This window comes from Pelodiscus sinensis, chromosome 15, assembly GCF_049634645.1.
Source record: "Pelodiscus sinensis isolate JC-2024 chromosome 15, ASM4963464v1, whole genome shotgun sequence".
Lineage (NCBI taxonomy): Eukaryota > Metazoa > Chordata > Testudines > Trionychidae > Pelodiscus > Pelodiscus sinensis.
Window position 1 is genome coordinate 5,263,659 of NC_134725.1, and position 14,559 is coordinate 5,278,217.

The 14,559-nt window shown below is 70.1% G+C and overlaps 1 protein-coding gene across 1 annotated transcript; it reads left to right on the forward strand.

Moving 5' to 3' along the window:
• The first annotated feature begins 397 nt into the window (after positions 1 to 397).
• On the forward strand, positions 398 to 7,935 carry LOC142818454 (zona pellucida sperm-binding protein 3-like). The gene is made up of 10 exons (XM_075897907.1): positions 398 to 504; positions 1,158 to 1,354; positions 2,026 to 2,138; positions 2,545 to 2,636; positions 3,245 to 3,407; positions 4,374 to 4,482; positions 4,834 to 4,925; positions 6,810 to 6,907; positions 7,114 to 7,233; positions 7,712 to 7,935. Exons 1-10 carry the CDS (start codon positions 402 to 404, stop codon positions 7,912 to 7,914), a joined length of 1,290 nt encoding a protein of 429 aa, XP_075754022.1. The 5' UTR covers positions 398 to 401; the 3' UTR covers positions 7,915 to 7,935.
• Positions 7,936 to 14,559: the final 6,624 nt, after the last annotated feature.

Consider the following 14,559-nt stretch of genomic DNA (forward strand, 5'->3'; position numbering starts at 1 on the left):
AGGCTGCCCGGGCTTACGCACGGCCCGTGGTGAGCCCGGCTGTCGCACGGAAGCTCCGAGGGCGGGGAGAGGGTTAGGGTTAGGGTGGCAGGATGGCTCCCTACATGGTACGGGGGAAACTGAGGCACGGGCAAGGCCATGACTTGCTGGAGGGGAGCCCTGGCCAATGAGGCAAATGCCCCTGGGTGGTCTCGTGGTGGGACCCCGCCCTCGGCTGAGGGACAACGGGGCTTCGGAGAGTGGCCGGGCCTAGGCAGGGGGCCAGGCCTGTGTGTGGCCGGGGTGGCTCCTCCGAAGGGAGAGCCCAGCACCTGTGCAGAGTGGCCCTGCCCAGCGGCTCTGAGCACAGCTGCAGCCCATCCCTGGGCGGGTATATAGAGCCGCTCCCAGGGCCCAGGGGCATGCTGCTGTCCTGTGAGCAGGGTGGGGGTGCTGGCAGCATGGCGAGCTGGGCTGTGGTGCTGGGGGTGCTCGTGTGGCGCTTGGCTCTGGCCGTGCAGCGAGGTGAGTGGGGTGTCTCCTTGGGGCTCTGTGCTAGGGGCCGGTGCCTGGCTCTTACCCTGCTGGGGCTGGGCTCTGCAGCCACACGGCTTCCCCTCCCATGCAGCTGTGAGTTCCAGTGGTAACTGCTCCCGGGGCCTGGCTGGGTAAGAGCCCTCCTGGTCCTGGGTCGGTGCCGCAAAGCACCAGTGACCCCTCCCAAGTGGGGCCTCTCCCATGCTCTGGCCCTGCTCCTGGGGGGTGTCCCCATGGGCTGGGGGGGTGCTTGGAGGGTGAGGTGGGTTTGGCTCCCTGGTGGAGCCCCACGGAGGGGTCTGGATGGCTGGGAGCCCCATGGGGAGGGGAGGGCAGCCAGCAGCCACACAGGGCAGAGAGGCCTGGGGGGCAGCTTGGAGCCCCATGGGGAGAAGGTGGGGGGCAGGCAGCTGGGTGCCCCGTGGGGCAAGGGGGGTGGGGGGAGGCAGCAGGGGAGGCGGGAGGGCAGCTGGCAGCCCCACAGGACAGAGGGACCTGAGGGGCAGTTTGGAACCCTGTGGGAAGCGGGGGGAGGGGGGCGGGCAGCCGGGAGCCCCGCGGGAGGGGGGAAGAGGGCGGGAGCCCCGGGGGAGGGGGGGCAGAGGGCGGGAGCCCCACGGGGCCTGCTCACTCCCCTCCAGCGCCCCCGGACTTGGTGCTCTACGAGTGCAATGAGACCAGCATCCGGCTGGCGGTGAAGCTGGACCCCCTGGGCACTGGCCGGCTGCTGGACCCCCAGCGCCTGCACCTGGGCAGCTGCCTCTACTCCAGCCTGGCCCCCCGGCTGGGCGTCCTGCTCTTCCAGCACGGCCTGCGGGACTGCGGCTTCTCCCGGCTGGTGAGCGAGGGCTGGGCGCGGTGGGGGGAGGGGCTGAGGGGTGCCCCCGAGGGGCTGCCCCCCCGGCTCCAGTTGGCTTGGCCCTGCTCCGGCCCCTCCCGCGGGCTCCTGCCCGTGTCGGGGGCTGGCAGGCGGGTGGGAGGGGCTGAGGGGTGCCCCCGAGGGGCTGCCCCAGCTCCAGTCGGCCTGGCCCTGCTCCGGCCCCTCCCGCGGGCTCCTGCCCATGTCGGGGGCTGGCAGGCGGGGGGGGAGGGGCTGAGGGGTGCCCCCGAGGGGCTGCCCCGGCTCCAGTCGGCCTGGCCCTGCTCCGGCCCCTCCCGCGGGCTCCTGCCCGTGTCGGGGGCTGGCAGGCGGGGGGGAGGGGCTGAGGGGTGCCCCCGAGGGGCTGCCCCCCCCCCGGCTCCAGTCGGCCTGGCCCTGCTCCGGCCCCTCCCGCGGGCTCCTGCCCGTGTCGGGGGCTGGCAGGCGGGGGGGAGGGGCTGAGGGGTGCCCCCGAGGGGCTGCCCCGGCTCCAGTCGGCCTGGCCCTGCTCCGGCCCCTCCCGCGGGCTCCTGCCCGTGTCGGGGGCTGGCAGGCGGGTGCCCTCGGGACCAGCTCGGTTCCCCTCCTCGGTGACGCCCCGCGGGGCTGACAGGGGCCCGGCGCTGACTCCCCTGATCCTGCTTCCCCAGACCTCGGGGGCCACGGTGGAGCACTTCGCGGAGCTGGCCTACGAGCCGGCCCCTGGCAGCGCCCGGCACCACGCCAGCCCCTTTGCCGAGCGGATCAACTGCACGGACCCCCGGTAAGCGGCCGGCGCCGGGCGCCCCGCGACGTGGGCTGCAGGCCGGGGACCCCGAGGAGCAGCCGGGCGGGCGCAGGGCTCTGGGCTGGGGTGGCCAGTGGGCTGAGCTGCCAAGGTGCCCTAGGGCTGGGGCGCTACAGGCGCCCGGGGGATGAGGCGACCGGACGGCTGCTACTTAACCCTGGCTCCGAGCCCCTGCGATCCCAGGCTGCCCACTGGTGCCAGTAGCCCCGCTGGACGGGGAGGGGTGGGGGGCCCCGGCCCTGGGCAGGCTAGGCCCCCCAGGCTGTTTGGGGGGTCATGCCAAAGGCCGGCCAGGGACACGCTAGAGCCGGCCCTAGGGGGTCTCGAATCAAAGGAGATGCCCGTGGAGAGCACAAGGGGACCCATCCTGCCTCTCTCCTAGGGCAGGGCCCCTGGCACCTCTGGCCACAGCTCCGGCCACCGGCCGGCTGGCTGCCTCCGGCGCGCTCCGCTTCACCGTGACCCTCCTGAACGGTGAGCGCCTGGGGTGGGCGGGCGGGGGGCTGCCCACTCTGGGGCGGGCGGGCAGGGGGCTGCCCACGCTGGGGCGGGCGGGGGGGGGGGGGCTGTGGCTGTCCCCTGTCTGTAGCACTGCCCGGGGGGTCGCCCTGAGGCCCTCATGTCCCCTAGACCGTGGCCCAGCCGGTTCCCTCCTGGCCAGGGAGGGTTTGAGGGGCAGTGAGGGTGGGGGAGCGTGGAGGGAGCAGACGAACCAGTGTGGGGGTTCAGGGGCCCGTAACCCCTCCCCAAGGCACTAGGGCTGCCGGCCGGCCCTACGCCTGCGTCCCTCCTGTGCTGTATCTCGGCGCAGCAATAACCCCTCCTACGCAGTCCCCTCTGGGCCAGGGTCAGGGGTTCCCCAACGCGCCGTCGGGCACCAGCTGGGCTGGCACCTACAGCCAGTCCCGCCGGGCCTCCCGCAGCGCCAGGCCACGTCCTAACCCGGCGCCCTCCCCTCGTGCTCGGCTCCTCCGAGGGGCCCGCCGGGGCGGAGACGCGGGCCCTGCGTCCGGGAGGCCTGCGCCTGAGCCGCCCCAGCCCGCGGGCAGCGCCTCTGACCGCCCCGGGCGCTTGTCTTGCAGGCGGCGCCACTGTCTTCTTCCTGGGCGCGCCCATCCGCCTGGAGTTCGCCGTGCAGCGCGGCTTCCACCAGCCGCTGCGGGTCTTCCTGGACGCCTGCACGGCCACCCCCACGCCCCAGCTCGGCCGCTCGCCCGCCAACTACAGCGTCGTCGCCAACCACGGGTGAGCGGCCGCCGGGGGCGCTCGGGGCGGGCAGCAGCCGGGGTGGGGGGCAGCCAGGGACCGGGGGGGTTGCGGGCAGCGCTAGGGGGAGCATGGCCGGCAGATCGAGGGGAGGGATTATTCCCCGACTCGGCACTGAGGCCACATCTGGAGTGTTGTCCAGTTCTGGCCCCCCGCTCCAGAAAGGATGGGGGTGCGCGGGGGCCCCCCGCTCCAGAAAGGATGGGGGTGCGCGGGGGCCCCCCGCTCCAGAAAGGATGGGGGTGCGCGGGGGCCCCCCGCTCCAGAAAGGATGGGGGTGCGCGGGGGCCCCCCGCTCCAGAAAGGATGGGGGTGCGGGGCCAGCGGAGGGCACCCTCAATCTTAGGGGGCTGGAGCACGTGACCTGCGAGGGGAGGCTGAGGGGTTTGGGTTTCTTGCAGGCTGCTCTCCAATCCCCCTCACTCTCCTCTTCTGCAGCCTGAACTTCCTGCAGGGGTTCCAGGGAGGCTGTTCCCAGTGGGGGCAGATGAGGCCTAATGGGGTGGCCTCAGGAGGCTGTCTGCCTAGAGGGTGGGGAGGCACGGGGATGCCTGCCTGGAGGTGCTGGAGGCTTAAGTCCCTGCCGGGTCGGGCTGCCCCACTGGGAGCAGGCGTTGGACTGGCTCCTTCCAGCCCCAGGACTGGACGCTCCGACGCAGGGCGCAGTAGGAGCCTTGTAACTCACGCGCTGGGTTCTCCCCAGACCCGGCTCCAGCCTGCCAGGGTGAGGGCAGCCGGAGCTGGCCGGTCGGGTAGCCATGTGGCCCCTAAGGACCGCTCATGCTGGCGCTAGCTGCTGGCTGGGGCAGCCTGGTTCTGGAAGGGTGCAGAGACCTTCAGCCGCTTGCGCCCGACCTCAGGCAGGGGCCAGAGCAGCAGGCGTCCCCTGGGCCAGGCGGTCTCCAAAGCCCTTGGGCCGGCGAGTGACTCGCCCTCCTGTTCCAGGTGCCTGGTGGACGGCAAGGTGGCCAGCTCCCGGTTCCTGCCCCGCCGCGCCCCCGAGGCGATCCGGCTCTCCCTGCAGGCCTTCGACTTCGCCGGCGCGGCCCCTGAGGTAAGCGCCTGCTTCCGAGTTACGTACCCAGCTGGCTCCTGCGAGTGCCTGGCTCTTGCCAACGCAGCTTGCGAGTCCTAGCGCCAGCCCCTACTAAGAGCCTGCCTGACTGGCTGGAGGTGCCCCCAAACCGAAGGCTGGGGGGGCCTCAGACTGGTAGCCCCGTGCCACAATGCCCCGAGATGCCACGGCAAGGGGAGTGCCAAGGTCTGACAGGCAGCAGCCCAGCACCCCGGCCTCGGGGCGGCACTAGTGTGGGCGTGCTCGTCGGATCTCCCGGCTGCCCCGTGCCCTGAAGGCCGGCTCTCCCCGGGGCGGGGCGTGGGCTCAGCTGGCTTCTCTCCTCCCCAGATCTACCTGCACTGCCAGGTGCTGGCCTGGGACCCGCGTGCGCTGGCGGATCCCGCGAGGAAGGCCTGCTCCTTCCACAGGGACACCCGCAGGTGAGGGCAGGTGGGCGCGGCAGTCCTGAAACCGGGCCGGCGGCGGCTGGCTGCTCTGGCGGCTGGGGCCCTGCCCTGGGGACCCCGGCACCTCCATGGTCCTGGGCGGCTCGGCCAGCCCTCGCGGCAGGGACGACCCTGCGGTCTAGGCCTGCGGGTCGTGCCCTGGGGACCCCGGCACCTCCATGGTCCTGGGTGGCTCGGCCAGCCCTCGCGGCAGGGACGACCCTGCGGTCTAGGCCTGCGGGCCCTGCCCTGGGGACCCCGGCACCTCCACGGTCCTGGGCGGCTCGGCCAGCCCTCGCGGCGGGGACGACCCTGCGGTCTAGGCCTGCGGGCCCTGCCCTGGGGACCCCGGCACCTCCATGGTCCTGGGTGGCTCGGTCAGCCCTCGCGGCGGGGACGACCCTGCGGTCTAGGCCTGCGGGCCCTGCCCTGGGGACCCCGGCACCTCCATGGTCCTGGGCGGCTCAGCCAGCCCTCGCGGCGGGGACGACCCTGCGGTCTAGGCCTGCGGGTCCTGCCCTGGGGACCCCGGCACCTCCATGGTCCTGGGCGGCTCGGCCAGCCCTCGCGGCGGGGACGACCCTGCGGTCTAGGCCTGCGGGCCCTGCCCTGGGGACCCCGGCACCTCCATGGTCCTGGGCGGCTCAGCCAGCCCTCGCGGCGGGGACGACCCTGCGGTCTAGGCCTGCGGGCCCTGCCCTGGGGACCCCGGCACCTCCACGGTCCTGGGCGGCTCGGCCAGCCCTCGCGGCGGGGATGACCCTGCGGTCTAGGCCTGCGGGCCCTGCCCTGGGGACCCCGGCACCTCCACGGTCCTGGGTGGCTCGGCCAGCCCTCGCGGCGGGGACGACCCTGCGGTCTAGGCCTGCGGGCCCTGCCCTGGGGACCCCGGCACCTCCATGGTCCTGGGTGGCTCGGTCAGCCCTCGCGGCGGGGACGACCCTGCGGTCTAGGCCTGCGGGTCCTGCCCTGGGGACCCCGGCACCTCCATGGTCCTGGGTGGCTCGGTCAGCCCTCGCGGCGGGGACGACCCTGCGGTCTAGGCCTGCGGGTCCTGCCCTGGGGACCCCGGCACCTCCATGGTCCTGGGTGGCTCGGCCAGCCCTCGCGGCAGGGACGACCCTGCGGTCTAGGCCTGCGGGTCGTGCCCTGGGGACGCCGGCACCTCCATGGTCCTGGGCGGCTCAGCCAGCCCTCACGGCGGGGACGACCCTGCGGTCTAGGCCTGCGGGTCGTGCCCTGGGGACCCCGGCACCTCCATGGTCCTGGGTGGCTCAGCCAGCCCTCGCGGCAGGGACGACCCTGCGGTCTAGGCCTGCGGGTCGTGCCCTGGGGACCCCGGCACCTCCATGGTCCTGGGTGGCTCGGCCAGCCCTCGCGGCGGGGACGACCCTGCGGTCTAGGCCTGCGGGTCGTGCCCTGGGGACCCCGGCACCTCCATGGTCCTGGGCGGCTCGGCCAGCCCTCACGGCGGGGACGACCCTGCGGTCTAGGCCTGCGGAGACCCGGGCTCGGTGGGAGCAGCTGTCCGGCTGAAGCGGGCTACGGGGCAGCACCTGGCAAGCCAGCCTGGGGTGGGCTACAGCCGCGCTCTGCGGGAGTCCTGCTTTGGCACAGCTAGGGCCGGCAGCCACTGGGCTCACCGTGGGGACGTGGCCAGTCAGGTGGGTTGGAGCGTGGCTCTCGCCCGGCAGCGGCACGTCCTGCGCCTCGCGCTCCAAGGCAGGGCTCGCCCCTCCGACTCCCAGCCCCTCTGCAGGGGCCCTGCCTAACGCAGCTCCCAGCCCCACTGGCTCTGCCCAGGGGAGGTAGGTGCTGCCTGGGGCCCTCCTGGGACTCGCAGGGTCTGAGACGCGGCCTCCCTGCTCTGCCCGACAGGTGGGAGCTCCTGGACGACCCCGCGCTGAGCTCCGCCTGCAGCTGCTGTGACTCCCGGTGCCCAGCGGCAGGCTCTCGCCGCAAGAGGGACCTGGAAGGTACGAGGGCGGGCAGCCGACGTGCTGCAGGGCCCTTAGCCGGGGGGAGGGGGGGGTCCGGCTGCCTGCGGCATTGCAGTGAGGCCGCCGTGGCCCTGGGAGCAGGGCTGGGCACGTCCCGAGCCGCTAGCCTTTTGGGGGGCTGCGGAGGGGCCTGGGCCTGTCTGGCCCGGTGCCAATGGGGCCCATCTCTCCTGGCGCTGCAGGGCAAGGGGCCCTCGTCCATGCCGTCGTGGTGGGGCCCTTGAAGATCCGCAGAGCGCCTGCAGGGACGGGAAGCGCCGAGTGGCACGCCAACGGCTCCCGGGCCATCCAGAGCCACGCAGGTACTGGCCCTCCGGGGGTGGCTGTGCGGGGGAACCCGGGACCACGCCCAGACCCCAGCAGAAGGGGAGCGGAGGCCGAGCTGCCGGCTGCCTGGCCTGCCCCAGTGTCTGCTTGCCTGGCAGGTGGGGGCTGGCGGCCCAGAGCCCTGCTCCCCCAGCCTCGTCTGGAGCTGGCAGGTGTCTCTTGGGCTGGGGGGCAGGGCTGCCTCAGCCCCACTCGTAAGCCTGGTTACATGCTCCTATTGATCTGCCCTTGGTGGAGCCCCAGGGAGTCCGTGCGGGGGCTCGGCTCGGCTGCTGGGGTGCAGGGCTGAGGACCCTGCCCTGAATGCCATGGGGGGGGCAGCTTCTTGAGCCAGGCCGGGGGATCAGAACTGGCAGGGACCTAGAGGTGGAGCCAGGCCCCTGCTCTGTGGCAGGACTCGGCGCCAGCCTGGGGGGCCCAGACGTGTCCACTGCCTCCCCTCTCTGCCGGCAGGAGGCAAACCCGGCGCGCTGCCGCCTCCCGTGGGCGCCCTGCTGCTGGAAGTGGCTGTCATCGCGGCCGTGTCCCTGGGCTTCTGCCTCTACAACGGGCGCCACAGGTGGCTCTGCCCCCGCGCCCACGGGCCGGGCGACTCCTGGACTGAGGCCCTGGTCCCGGCCGAGCCCCTCGCCAGCATCAACGCGGACGTGGCCTGAATCAATAAACCGTGAACCAGAGCAGTGGTGTGCGCTGGGCCTCCTTCCGGGGGGCCGGGAACCGGAGTGGTGGGGGGCGCTGGGCCTCCTTCCGCGGGGCCGGGAACCGGAGTGGTGGGGGGCGCTGGGCCTCCTTCCGGGGGGCCGGGAACCGGAGCGGTGGGGGGGGCTGGGCCTCCTTCCGTGGGGCCGGGAACCGGAGCGGTGGGGGGCGCTGTGTCTCCTTCCGCGGGGCCGGGAACCGGAGCGGTGGGGGGCGCTGGGCCTCCTTCCTTCCGCGGGGCCGGGAACCGGAGCGGTGGGGGGGGCGCTGGGCCTCCTTCCGCGGGGCCGGGAACCGGAGCGGTGGGGGGCGCTGTGTCTCCTTCCGTGGGGCCGGGAAGCGGAGCGGTGGGGGGGGCGCTGGGCCTCCCTCCTTCCGCGGGGCCGGGAACCGGAGCGGTGGGGGGGGCGCTGGGCCTCCTTCCGCGGGGCTGGGAACCGGAGCGGTGGGGGGGGCGCTGGGCCTCCTTCCTTCCGCGGGGCCGGGAAGCGGAGCGGTGGGGGGGGCGCTGGGCCTCCTTCCTTCCGCGGGGCCGGGAAGCGGAGCGGTGGGGGGGGCGCTGGGCCGGCCTCCTTCCTTCCGTGGGGCCGGGAACCGGAGCGGGGGGGGGGGGCGCTGGGCCTCCTTCCTTCCGCGGGGCCGGGAACCGGAGCGGTGGGGGGGGCGCTGGGCCTCCTTCCTCCCGCGGGGCCGGGAACCGGAGCGGTGGGGGGGGCGCTGGGCCTCCTTCCTCCCGCGGGGCCGGGAAGCGGAGCGGTGGGGGGGGCGCTGGGCCTCCCTCCTTCCTTCCGCGGGGCCGGGAACCGGAGCGGTGGGGGGGGCGCTGGGCCTCCCTCCTTCCGCGGGGCCGGGAACCGGAGCGGTGGGGGGGCGCTGGGCTGGCCCCTTTCTGGGCTGGCAGCTCCTGGCTTGGCCCCTGGGCTCCCCTGCCAGACAGGAGGCCCTGCTGGGAGCCACGGATCCGTCAGTAGGGGGGAGGGGCCCTGGTTCCCAGATGCCTGAGGGCAGGACCCCCCATGTCTAGCAGGCTGCGGGTGTGAGGGCCAGGCGCCCCGCTGGGCCCACCAAGGACACAGGGCAGGGCCTGGGCTCAGGCTAGGACCCGCCCTGGCAACGGCCTGGCACAAGCCCCTTAGCCTGGCCCTGCAGCGGGTGCTGCACTGAGCCCTGCCCCTCTAGCTAGGCAGGAGGGGCCATGAAGAGCCCCGTTCCCAGCTGGCCAGCCCCCTTGCCTCCCCCCCTTGCCTGGGGGTTGTGCTGGCAAAGCATCTGGTGGGTTTTCTGAAGGCACCAGGGTCTCCACCGTCCCATCCGGCTGCCTCTAGCAGGCCTCACAGCTGCTCCCCTGTGTGGTCCAGGGCTGGGCCGTAGCCGGGAACTGGCCGGTCCAGTAACCTCAGGAACTCCTAGCAGTTAGGTGACCATTCTACGGGGGGGGGGGGGGGGGGCACCTAGTGTGCTCTGGCCCCACTCCCAGGGAGCCCCCTGTCACCCCAGGCTGCTCTCGGGGAGGGGGGGGGACCTAGTGTGCTCTGGCCCCACTCCCAGGGAGCCCCTGCCACCCCAGGCTGCTCTCGGGGGGGGGGGGGGGGGGGACCTGGTGTGCTCTGGCCCCACTCCCAGGGAGCCCCCTGCCACCCCAGGCTGCTCTCGGGGGGGGGCACCTAGTGTGCTCTGGCCCCACTCCCAGCGAGCCCCCTGCCCCCCCAGGCTGCTCTCGGGGGGGGGGGGGGGACCTAGTGTGCTCTGGCCCCACTCCCAGCGAGCCCCCTGCCCCCCCAGGCTGCTCTCGGCTGCGGTGCAGTGGCAGGGTGGCAGCAGCCCGTGGGTGCGGGGGTCTGAGCTCCTGCAGACCAGCCTGCTCAGTACAGGGGAGGGAAACGCGGCCGGCTGCAGCATGAACCCAGCTTAGGTGGGCGCCTGCATGGCTACAGCCCGGGGTGGCTGCTTCCCTGCTGCTGCTGTGGCTGTGCCACGCCCTTGCCCTCTCGGCTAGGGGGAGGTGGGGCGTACAGGGGGTGGGGCTTGGGAACATTCCCACGCAGCTTGCAGGGACTGTGCTCTTGGCTCTGGCGCACCAGTCCCTGGTTAACTCCCCTTGCTTTTGTGCCAGCCCTTGGCCATGCCAGTGCTGGGGTGTCTGCCTGGGCCGGGTCTGGGCACAACTGAGGGCGTCTGCTCAGGGCGAATTGCTCAAATCCGGGGCTACTTACAGCCCCCAGACTGGCGACCTCTCCAAACAGGCCACAAACCAGTCCCACAGAGCGCTTCAGCAGCCTGCCTGAAGCCTCCCGAGCAAAACCCCTCCGACACCCCAGCAATATCCGTGCCCCAGATGGCCCCGGGCCTATACACAGGTGGGGGGTCCTAGCACCCAATCCCACCTACCCCGAACAAGTTCTGTCCGGTTCCAAGAAACCAGCCACAGATCCCTGGTCAATTTACCCTCTGGACCTTGCCCACAAATCACGCTGGGCCAATCCTTGAGCATCTAACAGCTAAAGGTTTATTATTACAGGAAAGAAAAGCCTGAGAGTAAGGTTATTAAAGTACAGTACGTTACATGCACCGACTCTCCCAGTCCTCGATGCAGGCTCTAGCAGAGATGTTGCGGCTGCTGGTTTAAAAGTTCTTATTGCACATCCTACGATCAGGATGGGTTCACAGGTCTTCCGGGCTCTTCAATCCCTGCAGTGCTGCCTCTGGGATGAAGTGCTGAGCTGAGAACAAAATGGCATCGGCCGCATGGCCTATTTACACCCCCTCCCTGGCCTCTCCTTGGCTGCAGTAGGTCACCTGGCTGGGGGGGGTCCCTTGGCCCCCTAGGCCCTCAGCTTAGGCTGTTTCCTTCATGTTTCCCAGCCAGTAACTGCCCCTCCTGTGACAGCGCGTTGGGGGTTCCCCATCTCCTGCACCCCGAAATGGCTCAAACAGACTGCACCAGCCAGTGGAATTGAGGGTGGTTTATTGCTCCTCCAGCACAGCGCAGCACAGATGTAATCTGGTTACACGAACTGGGGGCTAAGAGGTCTCAATGCCCCCCTTGAGATAGGGGAGTCCCAGCCCCCTCCCCAGCTCCTTATACCTTGCCTTCCAGCCAGCAACTAACTAACCCTCTTCCAGCCCTGCCCCCCAGTCAGGGCAGCATCCACCTTCCTTTGTTCCTCTCCATGGGGGGTGTCTGGCCACTGGTTCAACAAGTTTGGCCTTACCTCTGCCTAGCGAGGTTTTCCCTGCTGGGTCTTGCTCCAGACAGCAGGGGTCACCACAGCCCAGCAAGTACCCCCCACTACGTCACACCTCCCCCCCAAACCCTGATGTTCATCTTTGCCTCCCCCCCCAAGAGCCTTGTTATCTGCTCAGGCTGGGCCGGGGTGTCTGGGCCATACACACGTGGGTGAGTCAGTGGGAATCATACAGCCCAGCGCAGGGGGCCCCGGGTCACAGAGCAGACGCCCCCCCCCACAGCATGACCCCTCCGTGTTTGCTGAGGCCTGCCGCATTGTGAGCATCGGAACAGTCAGAGCTGAGCTACATCCAGCCGGTGCGTGTCGGCCGCCAGCGGCCAGTGCCAGGTGCCCAGAGCGAGGGACACAATCGGGCGTGATCTCTCTCCTGTTGCCCATTCCCAGCCTCTGCCCAGCCTGGTTAATGAGTATGAATGTGTTTGGGTCTCTTTTGAGCCCTGTTAACAGCCTGGTCTTCACCACACCCTCCGGCGAGGAGTTCCACAGGTTGACTGTGCGCTGAGTAAAGAAAAAGTTTCTTTGGTTTGTTTGAAACCTGCTTCCTGTCCATTTCAGCTGGTGACACCCAGTTATATGATGGGAACAAGTAACTTTTCCTTCTTCACTTTCTCCAGCCACTCATGAGTTTTACACCTCTAGCCTCCACAAGAAGAGGAATGGGCACGGGGGGAAGGGGGAGGTTTGGAAGAGGCTGCTGGAGGTATCAGACCAGCCCCAGCTCAATCAGTCGCTGGCAAAGCAAACTCCAGCTGCTGCCGAGAAGGGGCCGCCCTGGCCAGCCACGCGGCTGGGTGAGGCCCTGAACAGGCTGCGGCAGAGGGGTGCAGCTGCAGCGGCAGAGGGGTGCAGCTGCAGCGCCCCCGCTGCGGCTGGCTGAGTTCGGGGGGGCGAGGGCTGAGGAAGGTGTGACGGCACGTTGGGGGTTCCCCATCTCCTGCACCCCGAAATGGCACAAACAGACTGCACCAGCCAGTGGAATTGAGGGTGGTTTATTGCTCCTCCAGCACAGCGCAGCACAGATGTAATCTGGTCACAGGAACTGGGCTAGGATGCCTCAGGCCCCCTTGAGATGGGGGAGACTGGGCCCCTAAACTCCAGCTCCTCTCCCTAGGCTGTCCCATCCATGCCCTCCGACAGCCAGCAACCAACTCCCTAACTTCCAGCCCTGCCCCCCAGCCAAGGCAGCATTCCACCTTCCTTTGTTCCTCTCCATGGGGGGTGTCTGGCCACTGGTTTGCATAGTGACTCATCCTGTTTTGCTGGGTCGTGGTACCCACAGCAGCCAGTGGGGGTTCCCCCAGAGCCAGCAGCATAGAAACCAGCCAGGTACCCCCACTACGTCACAGTTCTCCCCCCTCCGAGAGCGAACTGAGCAGGGTCACTCCGCTCGTGACCTAGGGAAGTTCGGGTCCTCTGCGTGGGAACCCGCCCTGGGGACATGGGTGCTCCCCTTGACTCGGGCCGGCCGTGGCGAGGCCCCACATGAATTGGCTTCCCTCTGTCCACTCGCCGCCCCGCTCCAGGGTGACTGGCACAGGCCTGTCCTCGGGGGTCACACCCACCCTTCCGCTGGCCTTGATCTCTGGCCGGGGTCTCTCGGGCCAGGGCCATGAGCCCAGCGAGCCTTCTCTGGACAGCCAGGGCGGCTTCCACCCCCGAAGCTCCATCCAGGAGGGTCTTCCCCTCCCATAACTCTCTCAGCAAGCCCAGAGGGTCCTCTATCTGGGGTAGAGACCCCCAAGCCGCGTTCCTCCTGTCTTGGGCCTTCCCGCCCCTCTGGCAGGAGTCACAGGACCGGCAGTACCGCTGCACGGCTGTAAAGATTCCCGGCCAATAGAAGTGCTGGAGCAGCTTCAGCCGGGTGCTCCGGATCCCCCGGTGGCCCCCAACGGGGACATCGTGGGCCAAATACAGCAGCTTGAGGCGATACTTTCGGGGGACGACCTGCTGCCGCTGGACCCTCCATGCCCTCGCCTTCCTGGGGGGGAGCCACTCACGGAACAGGAGCCCACGCTCCCGCAGGAATCTCTCCTGGCCACCTCTCCCCCGGGGCTGAGCTGCACGGAGGCCAGCCTGGTCCCTCAGCCTCTGCAAGGAGGGGTCTGCCTGCACCTCAGCCTGGAATTCAGCTGCTGAGGCAGGGATCGGGACCTGTTCCCCACCTTTGCCTAGGTCCGGAGTCCCAGCCTGGCTGGGCCCCGTGTCCGCTGGGATGGGACCCTGAGGACGCTGCCAGGAGTCCTTCCCTGGACCCACGTTGTCAGCCCCCCGCTGGCTCTGGCTCCGGGTAGTGACTAGAGCCCGCTGGGATTCATGGGGCCACTCCTCTAGGTCGTTCCCCATCAGCACCTCGGTGGGCAAGTGCGGGTGCACCCCCACTTCCTTGAGGCCTTCCTTCGCCCCCCATTTCAGATGCACCCTGGCTACAGGCACCTTAAACGGGGACCCGTCTATGCCCTTCAGGGTCAGCTGCGCGTGGGGTAGTATCCGCTCCTGGGCCACTATGTCAGATCGGGCCAGAGTCACCTCCGCCCCCGTGTCCCAGAAGCCCGTCACCTTCCTACCATCCACCTCCAGGGGTATGAGGCACTCGCTCCGCAGGGGCCGTCCTGCCCCCACCCGGTACACGGAGGAATCCGCCTCCTGAGAATCAGACCTCCCAGGGGAGGTGCACTGAGCATCCTTCCCCTCTCTCTGAGCTGAGGTTTGCCTGCCAGCCCCTGCCTCTGGGGCAGCCTGCCCTTCCTCCCGCCCCAGCCAGTTAACCCTGGACAGTCCCCGGTCCTGGGACCTGGTGCACTGAGCCCTCTTGTGGCCTTTTTGCCCACAGCGATGGCAAGTTAGGCTTTGGGCTGTCTCTGTCCAGGCCCTGGCTGGTTCTCTGGGGCGCAGACGACCTGTTCCTTGGTCTCGCCCCGTAGTTGACTCCCTCCGTCGCTCAGCCGAGATCCGGTCTCTGCGCGGTTCCCTCTCTCTCCGGGACTCCCGTTCACACCCGGACCGGCTCTCCGTGAACTCATCCGCCAGTCTCCCGGCCTCCAGGGGGTTCTCTGGTCTCCGGTCCTTGAGCCACAGCCTCAGTTTGGGTGGGCACGCTTCATAGAACTGCTCCATCATGACCAGCTTGAGCAGCTCCTCTGCGGTCTGGGCTCCAACTCCAGACACCCACTTGCGGCAGTATTGCGCCAGGCGGGAGGCCAGGTCCACATAGGTCTCCCGTGGCCCTTTCTGTACCCCCCGGAACTTCTTCCTGTACATCTCGGGGGTCAGCCCGAACTTGTGCAGCAGGGCCTCCTTGACTCGGTTGTAATCCCCTGGCTGTAGGTCCTCCAGCTGACTGAGCACTCCGGCCGC

Excerpts from the sequence above, each read along its gene's own strand:
- LOC142818454 (XM_075897907.1), top strand. The coding sequence starts at position 402 with ATGCTGCTGTCCTGTGAGCAGGGTGGGGGTGCTGGCAGCATGGCGAGC. Across the intron at positions 2,637-3,244 it reads CACCGTGACCCTCCTGAACG|GCGGCGCCACTGTCTTCTTC; the intron begins GTGAGCGCCTGG and ends CTTGTCTTGCAG. Across the intron at positions 7,234-7,711 it reads GGCCATCCAGAGCCACGCAG|GAGGCAAACCCGGCGCGCTG; the intron begins GTACTGGCCCTC and ends CTCTGCCGGCAG.